The sequence below is a fragment of the Rana temporaria genome, chromosome 2 (genome assembly GCF_905171775.1).
Source record: "Rana temporaria chromosome 2, aRanTem1.1, whole genome shotgun sequence".
In the NCBI taxonomy this organism is placed as follows: Eukaryota; Metazoa; Chordata; class Amphibia; order Anura; family Ranidae; genus Rana; species Rana temporaria.
Genome location: NC_053490.1, coordinates 185,481,859 through 185,502,606, shown reverse-complemented (window position 1 = coordinate 185,502,606; position 20,748 = coordinate 185,481,859). Strand labels below are relative to the sequence as shown.

General features: G+C 41.9%; 1 protein-coding gene across 18 annotated transcripts in view; it reads left to right on the top strand.

The window, feature by feature from the left end:
• DOCK9 (dedicator of cytokinesis 9) overlaps positions 1-20,748 on the top strand; it is a 365,118-nt gene that overhangs the window by 315,304 nt on the left and 29,066 nt on the right. For 8 of the 18 annotated variants that reach the window (XM_040336151.1, XM_040336137.1, XM_040336142.1 and 5 more), the window contains exons 44-50: positions 943-1,000; positions 9,354-9,460; positions 12,865-12,987; positions 15,279-15,392; positions 16,820-16,825; positions 17,220-17,255; positions 18,100-18,246. In XM_040336151.1, coding sequence (XP_040192085.1) covers positions 943-1,000; positions 9,354-9,460; positions 12,865-12,987; positions 15,279-15,392; positions 16,820-16,825; positions 17,220-17,255; positions 18,100-18,246 — 591 coding nt within the window. The remainder of the gene's footprint in view (positions 1-942; positions 1,001-9,353; positions 9,461-12,864; positions 12,988-15,278; positions 15,393-16,819; positions 16,826-17,219; positions 17,256-18,099; positions 18,247-20,748) is intronic. The other 10 variants (XM_040336152.1, XM_040336141.1, XM_040336145.1 and 7 more) reach the window with 2 other exon arrangements.

Genomic DNA, 20,748 nt, shown 5'->3' with positions numbered 1-20,748 from the left:
TGCTCTTGAATAAAAACTACTTTATTGGGTAAAGGCTATGCACTGACGAGTTTCGGCTAAGAAGCCTTCGTCAAAGCTTTGATGAAGGCTTCTTAGCCAAAATGCATCAGTGTATAGACTGTACCCATGTAACCAATAAAGTACTTTTATTCATGAACATCCGAGTTGCTAGCCTTTTTGATTCAAATAATGTATATAATATATCTCTGGTATATATATTTTCAGTGTGTTTTGAAAGCACTTGGGGTTCTTGTTTTTTGCCAAATAAAAGAAAGGGGAGAGTTTTTTCCCAGCACTGGGACTTTTCTCTACACAGATAAAATTTGATTAGTTGATGTGAGCAAGCTTTGCTGCAGTTTCTGTAATTGGCCTACTTGCATGTTATCACTGAATGAAACATCACATAAAGAAACTTTTCTATAAACAGATTGCAACATTTCTGAGCAAAGCAATAGAATTGAGGAAAAAAAACTTAATTGGGGCTAGTTCACACCACATGCAGTCAGTGCGTTTTTTGTTTTTTTCCCTCTACATCAAAAACACAAGGAAAATAGGTTATATGGTTTCTAATTGCATAGTTGACACCAGTGCGGTCAGTTCCAGGGCTTTCCAGTTCCAGGAAAAAAAACATGCTGCATTTTTCCTGGACTGTACTGGAAAACGGTAAAATGCATTAAAAACATACTGGAATGCACTGAAACGCATCAAAAACACACCAGACCCAAGTACAAAATGCATCAAAAATTAATTGGAAGCGTCAAAACGTATAAAACGCATATTCCTAAATGGATCTAGAGTGCGTTTTTGTGGTATGAACCAGCCCTTACAGAAGCTTTAATCATATGATGGACTCTAATCAAAGGTTTGTTTATATCAAACGCTTGCAGATGAACTGTGTGCTGTATGTAATCAGAGTATCTTGTGTTTTCTTCTGCTGTGTAGGCAGCAATGTGCTATGTACACGTGGCGGCTCTGGTAGCAGAATACCTGACGCGGAAAGGTGAGCATATATAGATAATGGGTGCTGTCAAGTCTTTTTATAATGCATTTATTACTTTGAGAATTTAGATAAGCTTCTCTAAACGTTTTCTTCAAGTGAATAACAATAAAGGAAACTATTATAATTTACAGAAGACTGAGTGTGCATTCTGTACCAGAACGTTTCCCTTTATATTCCAGTTTAAAAATACTATGATATTGAGTCAGGGTGCAGTGGAGGGGGAGGCAGTTATTGAGGTTTTTGTCCTCATTGACCCTCCCTTCCCCGTTGTTCCACTATCGGTATCCGTTCATCACCCTGATCTTTTGTAATTGCCCCTGGGGTCTTGTTGTGGCTGTGATGGTTGGAATACTGGTATTGTAAATACTAGTTTTCTTCTGGGGTCTATATGGGGATAGTCTAATCTAGGTGGGGAGAAGCTTCACATTGGTCTTGCTGCCTACTTGACTACTTTGGCTGTTGTATCTCTGTGGAATTAAAAAAAGCCACATTAGCTGAACTGAATTCCTCTCTTGGGAAGAGACCATTAAGGGGAGAGGGGGGATATGATCATCATGTATAAATACATAAGTGGTCCACATAGTGAACTTGGTGGCGTAAAGGTATTCACGTTTTAAAGCCATTACAGAGGACAAGGAGGCATTCTTTACATCTTGAGGAAGAGATAACACATCCTCCACAAATATAAATTTATCACAGTAAGAGCTGCAAAAATGTAGAATAAACACCCTCAAGTACTAGTTTGGCTAGCTCAGTAGATTGTTTTAAAAAGAGCTGGATTCTCTTTTAAATGCACAAAACTGGATATTACTATTTACAGATAATAACACTAGGTATAGTTAATCCAAGGAATATCCAGTTTGTCTACTCAGGAACCAAGAAATATTTTTTTCCCCCCACTAGAGCTAATTGGATCAAACTTTGTTGGGGTTGATTTTTTTCCCACCTTCCTATAAATATGCTGTATATGTAGGATTGTGAATATAGAAGTATTCTATATTTTTTTTATTTATTTTTTTCTGTTGGCTGAACTAGATGGAATTGTGTCCATTTTCAACTTAACAATATAACTATGTAAAACACTATGTTTCTCTTATCACCTTCCAGGACGGCACCCGAGAGATGATGGCTCCTCCCTGCAGGAAACACAATCACATGACAGTTTAAAAAGCCCCACCCTTCCCCTTGCTCCCCAGTATTGATTGTGTTTCTCCAAACACAGCGACACGTTTATTTTTTTGTTAAAACCTAGAGACCGGGGAGGGTCGAAGGTACCCCTGTGAGACAGGTTTTAGGGAGGCCGGGGAGGGCTGAACTAACCTGTAGACTTCGGTCCAAACTCACAGGTCGCCCCCTATACACACCAGTGCTCTGAGCTGCGGGGAGGTGAGCCATCACTGAGTGCTGTTGAAACCACCGCCATCGAAAGGGCTGTTCCCGGGTCTTCAAAATTCAAATGCTGCGTTCCAAGCCTCGTTCTGGGAACAGGAACCGCATCACAGGAAGTGGGCGGTTCCCGGCGGCGTAACCCGGAAGTTCCTGTCGGCAACGTGAGACAGCGCTGAGCGGTGGGCAGGTCGGCTTGTGGACGACTCGTGTAGGAGTACCGACAGCCAGGACCAAGTCACCCTCCTCATGGAAGAGGACGGAAAGACAGATGCGACCGCTGGCAGATCCAGGTCGGGGGTCGGTAAGTACGAATCCCCCTGGAAAGGGAGGAGGGAAGCAGTGAAGATTTCCCAAACTTTTAGGGAACGACCAGTGCAGGATCTGGCCCTTCTTCTAGTCTGTTTTCTCTCCTCCCCAGTACAGCCAGCAGTCTTTGGGAAAAAAGACAGAGTAATGTGTGTATACCTCATGTCTTTCAGAATCCCCCAGCGGAGCCCAGGAGGCCTCAGCTCAGTCTCCTGCCGCTACAGGGCATAGTTCCTCTAAGAAATGTGGGAATTGCAGAGAGAAACTCCCCAAATCTTACTCTAAGCCTTTCTGCTACAAATGTATTAATACTTTAGCAGGGAAGGAGGCTGCGGCAATGATGAAGAATTTTCTTGCATCTATGCAAACAGAAATGTTAGCAACAGTAAAAGCTTTCCGGGAGGCAGCTGGTCAGACAGCTCAGACTGGGACAGAGGATCTTACCCCCAGGGAAGGCACTTCCTCACAAGAAAACCCCTTTTCTAGGGGCCCAAGTGCCTTCTTCACATCACCGCAAAATCCCCCTCCGGGGGAGATAGAGGGTGAAGAAAGTGAGGTAGCAAGCTTACCCAGGTCCCGGCACAGCTCAGGAGAGGTAGACGGGGACCCAATTAGTCAGTCCCAGGAAGACGCACGTCTTAGGAGACACCTCTTTGCCGTGGAAGATCTGGAGGGTCTCCTCCAGGCAATTTACGCCACAGAGGAGATACCAGAGACCCCTAAAGCAGCATCAGCACAGGATAAGGTCTATAGGGGTTTGGGCGACACCCAATCTAAAGTATTTCCCCTACACCAGTCCCTCAAGGAATTAGTCCTACAGGAGTGGAGAGATCCTGAAAGGAGGATTATCAAACAAAAAACCTGGAAAAGAAGGTTTCCCTTCTCCCAGGAAGACGAGGAGGTCTTTTTTAAACTCCCTAGACTTGATGCGGCCTTGTCGCAAGTCACTAAATTGTCTGATCTCTCCTTTGAGGATGCGGGTAACATCAAGGATCTGATGGACCGTAGAGCAGAATCTCTCCTTAGAAAAGCTTGGGAGGCCAACTCGGCAGCACTGAGTCCAGCTCTAGCAGCAGCATGCGTAGCTAGGAACACCGATATATGGGTGGAAACGCTCACCGAGCACATGGCTCAGAATACTGATGCAGAAGAAGTAGTTGAATCACTTACAGTGATAAGGAAAGCGATTGCTTACCTAGCAGATGCAGCAATTGAATCTGCACGAGCATCAGCTAAAACGGCAGCCCTCATTAACTCAGCTAGGAGGGCAGTTTGGATTAAAGCCTGGGAAGGAGATGTAACATCCAAGGGTAAATTATGTGGTATCCCCTTTCAGGGTTCCCTGTTGTTTGGCAAAGACCTAGATGATGTCCTGGCCAGGTCATCAGAAAAAGGCAAAAAATTTCCAGTTAAACCCAAAAAAGAAGTTTTCAAAAAAACTTTTCGAGGCCCCCAGGGGCAGGGTAAACAAAAATCCAAAAAGGAACCTTACAGGCGCTGGAACTTTGGTAAAGGGAATAAGAGGAACAACCTGCTTTTCCCTCCTCCAAAAGCCGGCGACAAGCAATCCAAGTGACGCCGAGATCAAAGTGGGGGGTCGACTGTCCCAATTCCTTCCCCAATGGGAAAAAATTTCGAACAGTCCCTACATTCGCCTAATAATTCAAAAGGGCTATCGTCTAGAATTTCTGACGACACCCCCCTCTATGGTCACGCTTACACATCTTCCCAGGGATGCTCTGAAGAGATCTGCCCTCTTACAGGGCATAAGGGAGTTAGCAGAACAACTAGTGATAGTGCCGGTACCAAAGGATCAGCAATACCGGGGATTTTATTCCCATGTATTCGTGGTTCGCAAACCTTCTGGAAAATACCGTTTAATAGTGAATCTGAGAAACCTGAACAAGTTTCTGGAATACAAAAAATTCACTATGGAAAGTATTTATTCGGTAAGAAAGAACCTCATGAAGGAAGCCTTCATGGTGACCCTAGACCTCAAAGATGCCTACCTTCACGTGCCAATTCATGTGGATCACCAGGCATACCTGAGGTTTGCGGTTGTAGTGGAAGGAGAAATCCTCCACTGGCAGTTCAGGGCACTACCCTTTGGGCTAACTTCCAGCCCAAGAATATTCACAAAAATCCTAGCGGAAGCTACGGCATTCCTACACCTACAGGGCATATCCCTTATACCCTATCTGGACGACTTACTGATATCAGGAAAGTCTGCCATTCAGGTCTCGTTGGACACCAACAGGGTAATAGCAGTCCTGGAGGGTCTAGGGTGGATAGTCAACAAAGAAAAATCCTCCCTCAAACCAGAGCAGGTCAAGACCTTCCTGGGATATATAGTGGACACTCGGCAGCAGAAGCTCTTCTTACCAGAAGACAAGGTGCTAAAGCTAGCCTCAGCGGCAGGGGCCCTAAAAAAGAACCCCAGACTCTCCAGAAGAAGTGTTCTGAGAGTCTTAGGCCTTATGTCAGCCAGCATTCCAGCAGTGGTCTGGGCGCAGCTTCATGCCAGGACACTGCATTTCTTCTTCCTGTCCTCATGGGACAAAAAGAGGGAGTCCCTAGACCAGGACATTCTGCTCACCCCCCAGGTCCTGACCTCCCTGGAGTGGTGGACGTTTCACCAAAACCTGAAGGAAGGGCGACCATGGGCACAGTGGAACCCAGTGAAGGTTACCACCGATGCCAGTTCCTGGGGGTGGGGCGCCCACCTGGAAAAGAAAAAAGCTCAGGGGCAATGGGACAGCTCACTAGTTCGCAGGTCATCCAACTACAGGGAACTCAGAGCAGTGGGGGAAGCCCTAATAGCCTTCCAGGAAGACATCAGGGGCAGAGAAGTCCTAGTAAGCTCCGACAATTCCACAGTGGTAGCGTACCTAGGCCACCAGGGAGGGACCAGATCCAGCCCCCTATTAGAATTATCCAAGGAGATCTTGGAATGGGCAGAAGGAAGAGTAGTCTCCATTTCAGCCATACACATAAAGGGGACGAACAATACAGAAGCGGACTTCCTCAGCCGTTACCAGTTGAGGCAGGAGGAATGGGAACTGAACCCAGAGGTCTTTCAAACTTTGGTCCAGCTCTTCGGAAATCCAGAGATAGACCTATTTGCCAACCGACAAAACAGGAAGGTGGGAAGGTACTTCTCGATTTCCAGGGAACCACAGTCGGAGGGTCTGGATGCACTATCCCAGACCTGGGACTTCGGGCTGGCCTATGCTTTTCCGCCGGTGATACTTATCCCGCGAGTTCTCCAAAAACTCAGCAGGTCCCCGGGCCAGATTCTTCTGATAGCACCATGGTGGCCAAGAAGAACTTGGTTCGCAAACCTAAGATCCATGGCGATAAGGGAACCAATAAAACTCCCGTACAGGGCAGATCTCCTCAGGCAGGGCCCAGTACTTCACCCCAAGCCGGAATTTTTTCAACTAGCGGCCTGGTTAGTGAGCGCCAGATCTTAGAACGCAAAGGCTGCTCAGAGAGGGTCATTAGTACTCTCCTCATGAGCAGGAAATCAGTAACTCAAAAGATTTACCTTAAGGTGTGGAAGACCTTCTGTTCCTGGGGTAAGAAAAAACAAGTATCCCTAACTTCTATCCCGGTTATCCTGGACTTCCTCCAGGATGGGGTAGACATGGGACTAAAAGTCAGTACCCTTCGGGTCCAGATAGCGGCCCTCTCGGTCTATCTTGACAAAAGATTGGCCAAAGAGGACCTGATTAGACGTTTCTTGTTGGCCAGGGAAAGAGGGTCTCCAGTCCAGAAACATAGTTGTCCGCCTTGGGACTTAACTAGGGTGTTAGAGGCGTTATCTATACACCCATTCGAACCTCTGGAAGAGGTTTCCCTTAAGTTTCTAACTTTAAAATTGACTTTTTTGTTAGCCATTACTTCGGCCAGGAGGGTAGGGGATTTGCAGGCGCTATCCATGAAAGAACCCTTCCTGAGAGTACAGGCAGATAGGATCACTCTTAGAGCAGACCCCCTGTATTTACCGAAAGTGGCATCCTTATTTAATAGGACGCAAGACATAATATTGCCGTCCTTTTGTTCTGAACCAAAGAACGAGAAAGAAAAGAAATTTCATTTTTTAGACGTAAGAAGGTGTCTTCTTAATTACCTAGAAAGAACTAAGAGTTTTAGGAGATCCAATCACCTATTAGTTCTACATGCTGGGCCCAGGAAGGGACTGCAGGCATCAAAGGGCTCAGTCTCAAGATGGATTAGAGAGGCTATATCCATAGCCTACGTATGCACCGGAGCGACTGCTCCCAGTAAAATCAAGGCTCACTCTACTAGATCCTTGGCAACTTCCTGGGCTGAGAAAGCAGGGGCCTCCTGGGAACAAATCCGCAGCGCGGCTACCTGGTCCAGCCATCACACATTCCTGAAGCACTATCGTGTGGAAATGTTATCACAGCAAGACTTAGCCTTTGGTCGAAAGGTTCTACAAGCTGTGGTCCCACCCTGAAGGTAGGCCTGTGTATACTTGATTATCCTCTCGGGTGCCGTCCTGGAAGGTGATAAGAGAAAACCTACGTTAGGCTTACCGGTAACGGTATTTCTATGAACCTTCCAGGACGGCAGGCCTACTTCCCGCCCTATGTGGAGGGAAAAAGGTAAGTACCTATAAGGACTACGTCCCTTGTGAACCAGTTCAGGATTACTCTATTACATACTGGGGAGCAAGGGGAAGGGTGGGGCTTTTTAAACTGTCATGTGATTGTGTTTCCTGCAGGGAGGAGCCATCATCTCTCGGGTGCCGTCCTGGAAGGTTCATAGAAATACCGTTACCGGTAAGCCTAACGTAGGTTTTTTCACATATCTAGGGCCATAGGATGGGTACCTATCAGTCTAACCTGATCGGGTGGGTCATCCATTAGCATTATCTGGCAGTCTATTGCCCCCCTAGCCGCCTACTTAATACAGTGTACTGTACTTTAGCATAGACTAGTGTTGTATGATGGGGGAAATGGCCCCCCTATGTGGTGTACTCATTCAGGTTTTGATTACACACACGGTTTAAAAATATTGTGATTCTATCCTAAAAGGTAGCTTCGTTCTAAATATTTATTCCAGTGCCATGGCTGCAGGTGCGATTGGCTGTACCAAAAGCTTTTACTATCCAGTCAACTGCCTCGCCCATGACACCACTACAGTGACCCCTAGACCATGTACAGGGAGTTTAGCATCCTAATGCCTCCCGCATTTGGTGCCCTCTAACATTGTAAATAAAATGTCAGTTTTTGGTCCAGGAGTTTATCCCCCATCCCTCCTCATTGTGTGTGTGTGTGTGTGTCCCCATTGTTGGTTCTTCTCCTTTGTTGTCTTGGTTCCATCCTACTCTTTCCACTCTCATTTTCAGCACACCTTCTCTCTTGCTTTGTTCCTATACTATATAATTATCTTGTGCTTTTTTTTCATCACTATATTTTCATCCCTTTAAACTACATTGAAAATAACCAAGAATTTACATGGTCTTACATTTTTCCACCTATCTTTTTGACAACTTAAATGGTGCAGGTATAGCAAATATGGAATTTTTCTGTTTTTCCTTTCATATCATAGAGAAGTCTTCAAATGATTATCTGATTGTCCATTTTGTCCTTTTGTTCTAGTCCTGAATGCATCTGATATGTTGTAATGTGTTGCTTATTGTCTATTTGCTGTCTCATTTAATGGCATTATGTTGTGGCTCCCTTGTGGATATAAGGAATAACTAAGTGCAAAACGAAAAAGTTTTTATTTCTCTCTGTGTCCTGCTAGGGAGATTCACCCTCTCTATTTGTCCCGTTTACCATTATCATTAAAGTGGAGTTCCGTCCAAAAATTGAACTTCTGGTTCTCGGAATCCTCCTGCCCTCCAGTGTCACATTTGGCACCTTTCAGGGTGGAGCAGATACCTGTCTAATCCAGGTATTTGCTCCTACTTCCGGGCATTGAATGTCGCAAGCTCCGCAGCGATCTATGCCAAATTTTGGGTTGTTGCTGGAAAAGTAATAGAGGGGAAATCTTTTAGTGGGACACTAGTTCTAATGACCTGGGGGTCCCCAAGAAATTTCCTTAACTTTCTGTGATTTTCTTTCACTTGGGGACTGGATGTGAAGGTAAATCTCACAAATAGGACAGAGATGGCAAAAATAAACCTTACAGGGGTTATAAAATTCCCCAACTCGATCCAGAATGAAAAAAAAAAATTTTTGCCTATAGTTCTACTATAAATAAAAAAATAATTGTAAAATTATTAAAATTGTAAATATAAAATATTGTGTCCACTAAATTGATAATCATCAAATTACTTAAGTGTGGGTGTGTGTTGATATGCTGTGGCTTTGTTTCTATACATCTAGATGGCAGGGGATTTGACTGGTCAGCAGAATTTTTGAATTTTAAGAAGTTGGCTAGGTTGGATCCTATCCTGCGTTTGGCCTCTAGAAGCGGGCAAGATTTAAGAATGAATTTATTTTTGGCTTCAAATTAATAAAAAATGCCCAGTGAGAATTTACCTAAACTGTGCTTTACTAAATTATATTTGTAATTAAATATATTTAATGGATTGATAAAATAGGTGCACGGTATTTTATTAATCATGTCAATATTTCAAACCCATTGATGTGTTTTGCCTTTTTATGTTGTGATATTGCAGGAATGTTTAGGCAGGGATGCTCAACCTTCAGAGTGATTACTCCAAATATTGATGAAGAGGCATCTATGATGGAAGATGTTGGGATGCAGGATGTTCATTTTAATGAGGTATTGTTGGATGACTTCCATGAAAAACCACAAGATTTTCAGCTAACTTTGTTATACACATAGTTTCGGTCCTACATGTGTGATGTTAAATAGTATGTTAAGATCAAATATTTGAGAAAATCTTTTCTGTAACTATTCATAAGTTTGTGTTAGTATTACTATCTTGGCATGAGTTGTAACTGACCGTTTTAAAAACATGGATTCAGAACAATGTGGATACTCTGTAGTTCCTATAATAGCAAAGATTTATTTGGCCAATTTGTAAATTTTATATTACTGACACATTTTGACACACTGACACATTTTGTAAGAAGATATTTTTAAAACATGTGATTCTGATTCTTAATTCTTTCTAAAGGAACATTGTGTGTTTTTGTTTTTTAAATCCGCTTCCTAGTGATTAAATATTGCACAATGTGGGTATTTTATCAGTATCTTGTATAGTAAAGAATCGTTTTTTGCATGGTTTGCACATAACCTTTAATCAGAGAAGCATTAAGTAGTCAATCGTTAACAGATTTCATATGTCATAGTGCAATTAAGTCTTTCACTGGATAAGTGCTGGCATTAAAGAATCATGACAAATTCACTGATAAATGAAAACATTGGATTCAATCCAATATCATTAGGAAGTATAGCAAAGTCTGATTTTGCAGCCCTCCCCAATGTATGTAAAATCATTGTGGGGGGGAAAAAAACGCCACAGTTCGACAGATGGTCCTAATGCATATGCCTTCCACAGTACATATATAATTCATACTTGGGACATGATTCTTGCTATCGTGTCTTTTAACAATAGACTATTTTTACAACCTCCATTCCATAAAAGTTGGGAGGCTATGCAAAATCGATCATAAAAACAATGCAATGATTTGCAAATCTCACAAACCCATATTTCATTTCAATAGAAAATATAAAACATATCAAATGTTGAAACTGAAAAAATATAAAATTTTAAGAAACAAATAAGGTCATTTTGAAATTGATGGCAGCAGCATGGCTCAAAAGAGCTGGGACAGGGATGTGTTTTTACCACGTTGTAGCATCCCCTCTTCTTTTAACATTCTGTAAACGTCTGGGAACTGAGACCAGTTGGAGCTTTGGGAGTGGAATGTTATCCTATTCTTGCCTAATATAGGATTCTAACGGCTCAACAGTCTTGGTTAGGGGTGCAACGGATCAAAAAACTCACGGTTCGGATCGTTCCTCGGATCAGGAGTCACGGATCGGATCATTTTTCGGATCAGCAAAAAAAAAAATCTCCCCCACTGTAATATCCACATGTCCCCCCCCCCCCCCACCAACTATAGTACCCCCTTGGTGCAGACACCCCCCCTCCTCTCAGTACAGTGACCCCCCCCTCCTCTCAGTACAGTGACCCCCCCCCTCCTCTCAGTACAGTGACCCCCCCCTCCTCTCAGTACAGTGACCCCCCTCCTCTCAGTACAGTGACCCCCCCCCTCCTCTCAGTACAGTGACCCCCCCCCTCCTCTCAGTACAGAGACCCCCCTGTCCTCAGTACAGAGACCCCCCTGTCCTCAGTACAGAGACCCCCCTGCTCTCAGTACAGAGACCCCCCCTGCTCTCAGTACAGAGACCCCCCCTGCTCTCAGTACAGAGACCCCCCCCTGCTCTCAGTACAGAGACCCCCCCTGCTCTCAGTACAGAGACCCCCCCTGCTCTCAGTACAGAGACCCCCCCTGCTCTCAGTACAGAGACCCCCCCTGCTCTCAGTACAGAGACCCCCCCTGCTCTCAGTACAGAGACCCCCCCCTGCTCTCAGTACAGAGCCCCCCCCTGCTCTCAGTACAGAGGCCCCCCCTGCTCTCAGTACAGAGACCCCCCCTGCTCTCAGTACAGAGGCCCCCCCTGCTCTCAGTACAGAGACCCCCCCTGCTCTCAGTACAGAGACCCCCCCTGCTCTCAGTACAGAGACCCCCCCTGCTCTCAGTACAGAGACCCCCCCTGCTCTCAGTACAGAGACCGACCCCCCCGAGCGGTGTGTCCCACGAGTGCGGGCTCCTCCTCTGTGGGTGTAAACAGAGGAGGGCCGAAGCCGCGGCCTTTCCTAATGTTACGGCGGCGGCTCTGGAGCTAGGCCGAAGCCGCGGCCTTTCCTAGCGTTACGGTCGCGGCTCCGGAGCTAGGCCGAAGCCGCGGCCTTTCCTAGCGTTATGGTCGCGGCTCCGGAGGTAGGCCGAAGCCGCGGCCATAACATTAGGAAAGGCTGCGGCTTCAGCCTAGCTCCGGAGCCGTGGCAATCCGCGGATCACAGTGTGTTCCGATCCGACGGGGGTGACCCGTTCGGATCACCGATCAACTGTGATCCGTTGCACCCCTAGTCTTGGGTCATCTTTGTTGTATTTTTAATTTTCCAGATGTGTCAAATATTTTGAAATGCTGAAAGGTCTGGGCTGTAGGCAGATCATTTAAGTCTGTTGTTATAGATGTATATGGTTTAGCATTGTCCTGCTTAAATATGCAAGGCCTTCTCTGAAAAATACTAAAACTTAGGATATATGTTTCAGCATTGATGGTGCCTTTCCAGATGGGCAAGCTGCCCATTCCATCCACCGTAATGCACCCCATACCATAAGAGAGGGCTTATAACAAGCTGGAAGGTCCCTCCCCTCTTTAGTTCAGAGGATGTAGCACCCTTGTTGCCAGAAAGAATGTCAAATTTTTATTTGTCTGACCACAGTACGGTTTTCCACTTTGCAACAGACCATTTTAAATGAGCTTTGGCCCAGAGAAGATGGCAGCATTTCTGGATCATGTTCAGATATGGCTTCCACTTTGCATGATAGTTTTAACTTGCTTGTTTGGATGACACTGCAAACTGTGTTCACAGATGGGGATTTTTGGAAGTATTCCCGAGCCCATGCAGTCCATCACAGAATTCTGCTTTTAATGCCATGCTGTCATGCCATGTAGTTGCAGCAACCTCGGGAGAGGCTCTCCGGAGGTTGGTGCAACTACACTGCGCGATTGGCTGCCAGCTTCAGGATTCCCCTGCAGACACCCCATCACTGCCTGATCCTCTGGGACACAGTGACTCCGGACCCTTTTATGTTTACATGCCCACTCATGCCTTTGCCCTGTGAGTAGCCATTTGGCTGTCTGTTGTCTTAATAAATTACACTTATACTGCACTTAGTCTGGTGCGCCTTGCTTTTTACCATTGTATTATTCAGCGTTTGCTTCTGCTTTAATGGTAGCTGCCGCTAGTGCACACCCTTAGTCACCTGCCCTGTTTATATTATTGGACTTTTTAGAGACTATGCCTGATTGAATTTTGCGCCATCCTACCTTTTCTCTGGATTGACAGAATGTTTATATGAGGTGCTGTTGTGATTTAGTGTAACTGTATGTTACTGATGCATGCTGTTCTAATCTGTGTTTAGGATGTGCTGATGGAGCTTCTGGAACAGTGTGCAGACGGCCTTTGGAAAGCTGAGCGTTATGAGCTAATTGCAGACATCTATAAACTCATCATTCCCATTTATGAAAAGCGTAGGGATTTTGAGGTATGTTTATCAAGTTTGTATATTCACATTAATTTATCAGTTTTCCTAATCTTTTTTTTTTTTTTTTTTTTACAATACTTCACTCCGTTTAGAAATCATCATTGAATTCCTCTTACTATGGTTAAATTAGTTTACATTTTTTTTTCATGCACCAAAATTGTAATGAGAGACCAGGCATTGTACACTTTCTGCCCATTATATAAGAACTTGGAGTAGCTCCCTGATAATACAGGTGATATGGAAACTGCTATGTTTAGCAATGCCATGGATGTTGGCAACTAACATGAGTCACTGTCATTTGATTAAAAAAAAATCCCAAATTAATTTATGGTTATTAGAGGTAATTCTTGGTTGTACAGTAACATGATGAGGAAATCATTGGTATGGAAATGCCCTAAAGCAGTCCTATCACAAACCAAGATAATTCATTCTAAGAGTATTGTGAATAAAGTACATCTTGTAGTCACCATCGTTAAAAAAAAAAAAGCATCTCAAAACAATCAATATATAAAGATGTATAGTAGAAGTTTTATGTAAAGCTCAACCTTCCAAAACAGTCAAACTTGACCCTCCCAATTCCTGACCCTTCCTATTAATCCTTGAAAGTGATGGTGTCTCATTGGCAAATAGGAACTTGTCATGTGGAAACTGACAAAAAAAATGCAGGCAAGAGACTAGTCGCCAATATTGCTTGCGTTTTCCATGCAGCCAATATTTCCCTTTTTACTGACATATCATGCCTTGTCATACACTAGAACAGTGGTCTCCAAACTGCGGCCCTGGGGTCGGATGTGGCCCTTTGCTTGCCTCGATCAGGCCCTTGGGGCACTACTGCATCCACAACTGACACAAAGGATGGGGCACTATTCCTCCCACTGACACCAAGAATGGGGTTCTATTCCTCCCACCGATATTAATAGGGCACTATTCCTTCCGCTAAAAACAATGATGGGGCATTGTTTACTCCCATTAGCCACAGTCCAGCCCCCATAAATTCAGAATGACAGTAAACCGGCCCTTTTGTTTAGATAGTTTGGAGACCCCTGCACTAGAAGAAGCGATCTTGGAGGCATGGTTTTGCTTCCTTATTTCAGAGCCTTCAGCATGGAAAATCTTAAGCAACACCCAGCAGAAATTACCAAATCTCATTCAATATCTTCGGAGGTACATTTTTTAGGGTACACTTAACAATTAACATTTCCAGATGTTCCCCATAACATAGCAAATCGTCAGCTTTTGAGTTAAGGTCCATGTTAAAATAAATAATAGATTCAATTGAATTTGTTGTTCAGAAGAGATTTTCTTTGAGCTATGTTGATACACAGCTTAGTTAGATATCAGTTTAGAAGGAAGTACACTGTACTTGACATTGTAAGAATCTATGTATGAGTTATTAAAAAGGTTTTCTGTTAAAGTAACCTGTACAACGAACTGCTCACCACATCTGGGTCACATTACTTACCTGGCTACACCGATTCCAGAATAGCTGTAAATTACCTTTAAGATGTTGGGCCGTGAGCAATAACTGAACTCCTGATCTCCGATTTCCACTGTACACTCAGTGCCAAGTCTTCATTGTCTGGAAACAGAGGAGGCGAAAGGGATCTATTTAGACCCCTGATTTCTCTACAAAGTGAATTTATGAGATTACCTCCTGTGCGCTACAATATCTTGACAATCCTTTTGGAATTTTGTACTTCACCTATAGCCAAACAGGAAGTGAGGAAATCCCTGAAAATGTATGGAATTCCTTGGAGACCCCCAGGTCACCAGAACTAGTGTCCTCATTGGAAGGTTTTCCCTGTATTATGTTTTTGGGGACAACGCAAAATTTGAGATTTTCTTTACTTTCACCGATAATGGTAAACATGACAAATGGGGGCACAGACCGAAATAAAAGATGACATGGTACTAATCCCTCTTTACTCTATCCAAAACTTAAAATAAAAGTTCCTTTTAGTTATACTTTAAAGACAACATTTCATAATCGATCATTTAGCTTATGGGTTGACACAGCTACTTCAGAAGTCATGTTTACTTCGATGGTACTCTGTCGGACCTCATGCTGATATGTTTTGTTTGATATCTAATTTTAGTCATACTAAACTATCCTTGTATTTTGGATTTTATTTGGTGGCAATTGTTATGCTGTGTGAATTGTAGAAAATACTTTGCAGATCATTTAATGCTGACAAAAAATTATAGGCAAATGTTTGATCAGGCTTGACCTTTCTTGCTTCGTGATCAGATTCCTTATGTTATAGTCTATTTTTTTTCATTATTTTAAACAGAGACTCGCTCATTTATATGACACTCTTCACCGGGCTTACAGCAAGGTTACAGAGGTGATGCATACAGGCAAGAGACTTCTGGGGACCTATTTTAGAGTGGCCTTCTTTGGACAAGTAAGGATTATCCACCACCTTTTATCTAATTTATGATTCTAACAGCGATGATGATTTTTACTAATAAAGTATAAATGTGCACCTGGTTGCTCCCCAAGTAATTATTTCTGGTGATATAAAAAATGTGAGTTCCATACAAGTTGGATAAATTTAAGTTATGTTTCTTAAGGAGTGAAGACTTTCACACACATGCGTATAGTAGCTGTTCAGGCCTTCAGTGCTGCTTTTGGCCAGGTCATATCATTTGGACTAAGCTTTGGAAACCTGTAGCCAGACGATAAGTTGTTTGACGTTGACCTATCATGAAGGAAACGTGTAGGGTTACTATTGCTTAGCTCCCAATCTAAAAATGCTAGCTGCCTGGCTTTCATGCTGAGCCTTTCTTTTTTTCAAAACTTTGAGTCATTAACCCAGGCAAATATTTTAGAAATGGACATCTTGCTCCTCTGCATATAGCTTTTCTAATCTGCATACTTGTTCTAGTTTAATGACGCAGAAAATATTGGAGCCAATGGGTCAGTATAACAGCTAAGCAGTTAGGATTTTCACAAGAGGTCAGAAATCGCCCCAATCTCCGATTGAAATGTTTTCTGAAGTGTCTATCTTTACTAAAAGCATGGGTTTGATTGGGCAGAAGACATTGCGGCAATTTACGAAGACTAGAGCAGCCAGAATCTTGAGCAGATGTGCATGGCAACCAATCAGATTCTGTGTTTCATTTTCAAAGATTAACTGAACAAGCTGATTGGTTACTGTGCACAGCTGCTGCAGATTCTGTCTGCTCCAGTTTTATTAAATTCTACTTATTTATGTTTAGTGATTACATAGAACTTTTTTCACATCACTCCTGTGCTGTTAAAGACCTTTTGGTGATCTTGAATGCCTTATTATCGTTTGCCCAGTTTTAACATATTTTCATTTAAGATCGACTTTTAAAATGCAAACTGTGTCTTAAGCCTAGTACACATGATGAGATTATGGGATGAATGATTGTTTTATATGCAATTCTCATTCGACAGAAAACAATTCTGAAATTATGTAATGTATTTGTATTGCATTTTTGGGCGAAAACTGTACCGATTAAACAAAAATCGTAGGATCTGGCCTCGTACAAGAAACATCATTGTGTTTGTCTCTTTGGATAGTTTCAGATTATCATACGATTGCTTAGAAAGCGGTATTTTTTTGTACAATATTCTGATCGTGTGTACTGGGCGTTAGGATGCTGCTTCTGTGCTAAATGAAGCCTAAGCAATCATTCTGATCAGATTATGTTCCACACCACTATGGTGAAATGAAAAGTCTATTTAGTCATTGGATTACAGATCACATTTCTTTCAGGCATGGAAAGAAAACTTGTTTCTAAATATTCCTTAGTGACCTATTTTGACCATTTGCATTTCTCCTCTTTCCTCTACTAACTTAAGGCAGCGGTAAGTCTTGTCGGATTTGGTGGAGAAGTTTTACATTTGGTTTCTTTCATGCTTTTGTGTGCTTTGCTGTTATAATGGCAGCATTTTGCATACCATGCATAAACTGGTTGATAACTTTTCACTTCTCATCTGACTAGTAAAGTCTTTCCATCTGCACATTTTCTCTGTGTGTAATGCATGAATTGCAAATTTGAATGGCTGTAATTTGGTGTGCCATTTGTATTATGTGGAACCCTTAGCACCACAGCCATTCTTTAGACTGCACACACTGCTTGAAGTTTATGGAAGCTTCTCATTCGGATGCTGTTTTCAGGAGACTTTGTGCAGTTCTTCCACGAAAAGCAATATGACTGTTGTTTTTTTCTGCTTACTCCTCTCTCTTATGCTTTTATAGCAATACCAGTTTACAGACACTGAAACAGATGTGGAGGTAATTCCTGTAGAGTGGCTTACTCATAAGGCACTACAGTTACAGTATCTTTAAAGGGTTTGGCTTGATGTGAATTCTGTTTTTAATTTACACTTTCTTTGTGGCATCCTCTTGTGTTCATTATTCTCCATTTCACTTAAAGAAAAGAAAAATCCACTATTTTTGGATTCAGTTAATCCTTTCCACCAGTTTCTAACGGCCCCTTTAAATTATATAAAGTTAAAGCAACATCATTGCATTAGAAATTTTGGGCATTTAAAAAAAAAAAAATACAGTAAGGTCGATCTATGGCAGACTTTAATTATATAAGTAAAAAGGACAGCTGAAAAATATCCTTAATTGAGAATACTCATTTAGTTCAGCTAAATGAACATCTATTTGTAAGGAAATTAAGGCATTTATGTAGATGTGTGCTATTGAAGTCTAGCGAATAAAATTTTGGCCAAAAAATGTAAGTATAATTAATTATAACAGAAAATTTATTCTGGAACTGCTCGAGGGTTATACACAAACAGCAAGGCATAAGGCCTGCTCTGCCAGTATGACCTGCTCAAACTAGGACCTCAGAAACTTGAAGGCCAACAAATGATTATCTTATAAAATAAAAATATTGATGCATGGGATTAACTACAGTATCACTGTCACTGACCAATAACTGTATCATACCATTTTACATCTTTTTCTCAGTGACAAGTTGTTAATTTTTTTTCTTTTTTTCATTCTCAGTTGTCATGTGAAGGATCACGTGATGTTTTTCATTGTGTGCAAAGTGTTTACAGTTTTGTCATCCTTTGTTTTCTCCCATTGGTAGCAGAACAAAATCTAATCCAGATAAGTTTTGCAGGGTTTTTTTGAAGAAGAAGATGGGAAGGAATATATTTACAAGGAGCCCAAGCTGACTCCACTGTCTGAGATCTCCCAACGCCTTCTCAAGCTGTACTCGGACAAATTTGGTGCTGAAAATGTGAAAATGATACAGGATTCTGGCAAGGTATGACCACGGCCACTACTGTGCACCTGAATAAGACATTTTATAAACCCTCACTAGAGTATTACTAACTTATATGTTAGGAATACTGAAAATTCCCTGTTGGTAAGAGGGCCTTATGTGCAATAATGGAGACATGGGTTTTCCTCCTTGCAGGTTTTTACTGATCAGCCATATGCACAAAAAAAACAGACAGGAAAGCACATACCCTGCTCCCAGGTTCAGGGCGTGCACACACAAAGGGAGAAGGAACAAAAATATTTTTAGTAAAAAGCAGCAAACCCTGAGATGTTAACCCCTTCCCAGCCAGTGTCATTAGTATAGTGACCGTGCATAGTTTTCTCACTGACCACTGTATTGGTATCACTAGTGATGTCAGTCATTTCACACCCTGTGTCAGTTAATGTCAGATTTCCCATCACAGCCCCACTATAAGTCACTGATCACCTGCCATTACTAGTTTTAAGCAAAATAAATAAAAACTCCAGCATATATAACATAGTTTGTAGTTATAGCTATAACTTCCACACAAACCAATCAATATAAACTTATTGGGATTTTATTTTTACCAAGACATGTAGCAGAATAAATTTTGCCCTAAATGTATGAAGAATTTAATTTATTTGTATGTTTTTTCATTAGATTCTTATAGCAGAAAGTAAAAAATATTGGGTTTTTCTTTTCAAAATGTTTTGTCTTTTTTTATTTTTAAAATAAAAAACCCAGTGATAATCAAATACCACAAAAAGAAAGCTCTATTTGTGTTGAAAGAAAATTATGTGTGCCATTTGTATTATGTGGAACCCTTAGCACCACAGCCATCCTTCCGGAGCTTAAGTGGTTAAAAACAGAAGTCCCAAACAAAGCTGATTTCTTACGTGCAGTGGATGATTTTACATTGTTTTGAAAAAAATTGTGGTACCTTTCACAAAAACTGACTTTTATTAAGTATTAAGTATTTTTCCCATTATTATATACCAAACATGTATAGCGCTATTCCTTAACCACTTAAGCTCCGGACCAATACGCTGTCTAAAGACCAGAGGTGTTTTTACAATTTGGCAATGCGCTGCTTTAACTGGTAATTGCGCGGTCATGCAATGTTGTACCGAAACGAAACTTGCGTCCTTTTCTTCCCACAAATAGAGCTTTATTTTGATGGTATTTGATCGCCTCTGCGATTTTTATTTTTTGCGATATAAACGCAAAAAGACCGTAAATTTTGAAAAAAAATGATTTTTCTTATAACAAAAAGTAAAAAAAATCGAATAAACTAAATTTTAGTCAAACATTTAGGCCAAAATGTATTCAGCCACATGTCTTTAGTAAAAAAAATCGCAATAAGCGTATATTTATTGGTTTTCGCAAAAGTTATAGCGTCTACAAACTAGGGTACATTTTCTGGAATTTACACAGCTTTTATTTTATGACTGCCTATCTCATTTCTTGAGGTGCTAAAATGGCAAGGCAGTACAAAACCCCCCCAAATGACCCCATTTTGGAAAGTAGACACCCCAAGGAAACTGCTGAGAGGCATGTTGAGTCCATTGAATATTTAATTTTTTTGTCCCAAGTGATTGAATAATGACGAAAAAAAAAAAAAAAAAAAAATGTTTACAAAAAGTTGTCACTAAATGATATATTTCTCACACATGCCATGGTTATATGTGGAATTGCACCCCAAAATACATTCTGCTGCTTCTCCTGAGTACGGGGATACCACATGTGTGGGACTTTTTGGGAGCCTAGCCGCATACGGGGCCCCAAAACCCAAGCACCGCCTTCAGCATTTCTAAGGGCACAAATTTTTGATTTCACTCCTCACTACCTATCAAGGTTTCGAAGGCCATAAAATGCCAAAATAGCAAAAAAAAAAACCAAATGACCCCATTTTGGAAAGTAGACACCCTAAGCTATTTGCTGAGAGGCATGTCGAGTCCATGGAATATTTTATATTTTGACACAAGTTGCGGGAATATGACAAACTGATTTTTTTTTGCACAAAGTTGTCACTAAATGATATATTGCTCACACATGCCATAGTTATATGTGGAATTGCACCCCAAAAGACATTCTGCTGCTTCTCCCGAGTACGGGGATACCACATATGTGGGACTTTTTGTGAGCCTAGCCACGTACGGGGCCCCGAAAACAAAGCACCGCCTTCAAGATTTCTAAGGGCATACATTTTTGATTTCACTCCTCACTACCTATCACTACCTATCACAGTTTTGAAGGCCATAAAATGCCAAGATGTCACACAACCCCCCCAAATGGCCCCATTTTGGAAAGAAGACACCCCAAGCTATTTGCTGAGAGGCATGTTGAGTCCATGGAATATTTAATTTTATGGCCCCAAGTGATTGAATAATGACCAAAAAAAAAAAAAAAAAATTTTTTACAAAACGTTGTCACTAAATGATATATTTCTCACATATGCCATGGGCATATGTGGAATTGCACCCCAAAATACATTCTGCTGCTTCTCCTGAGTACGGGGATACC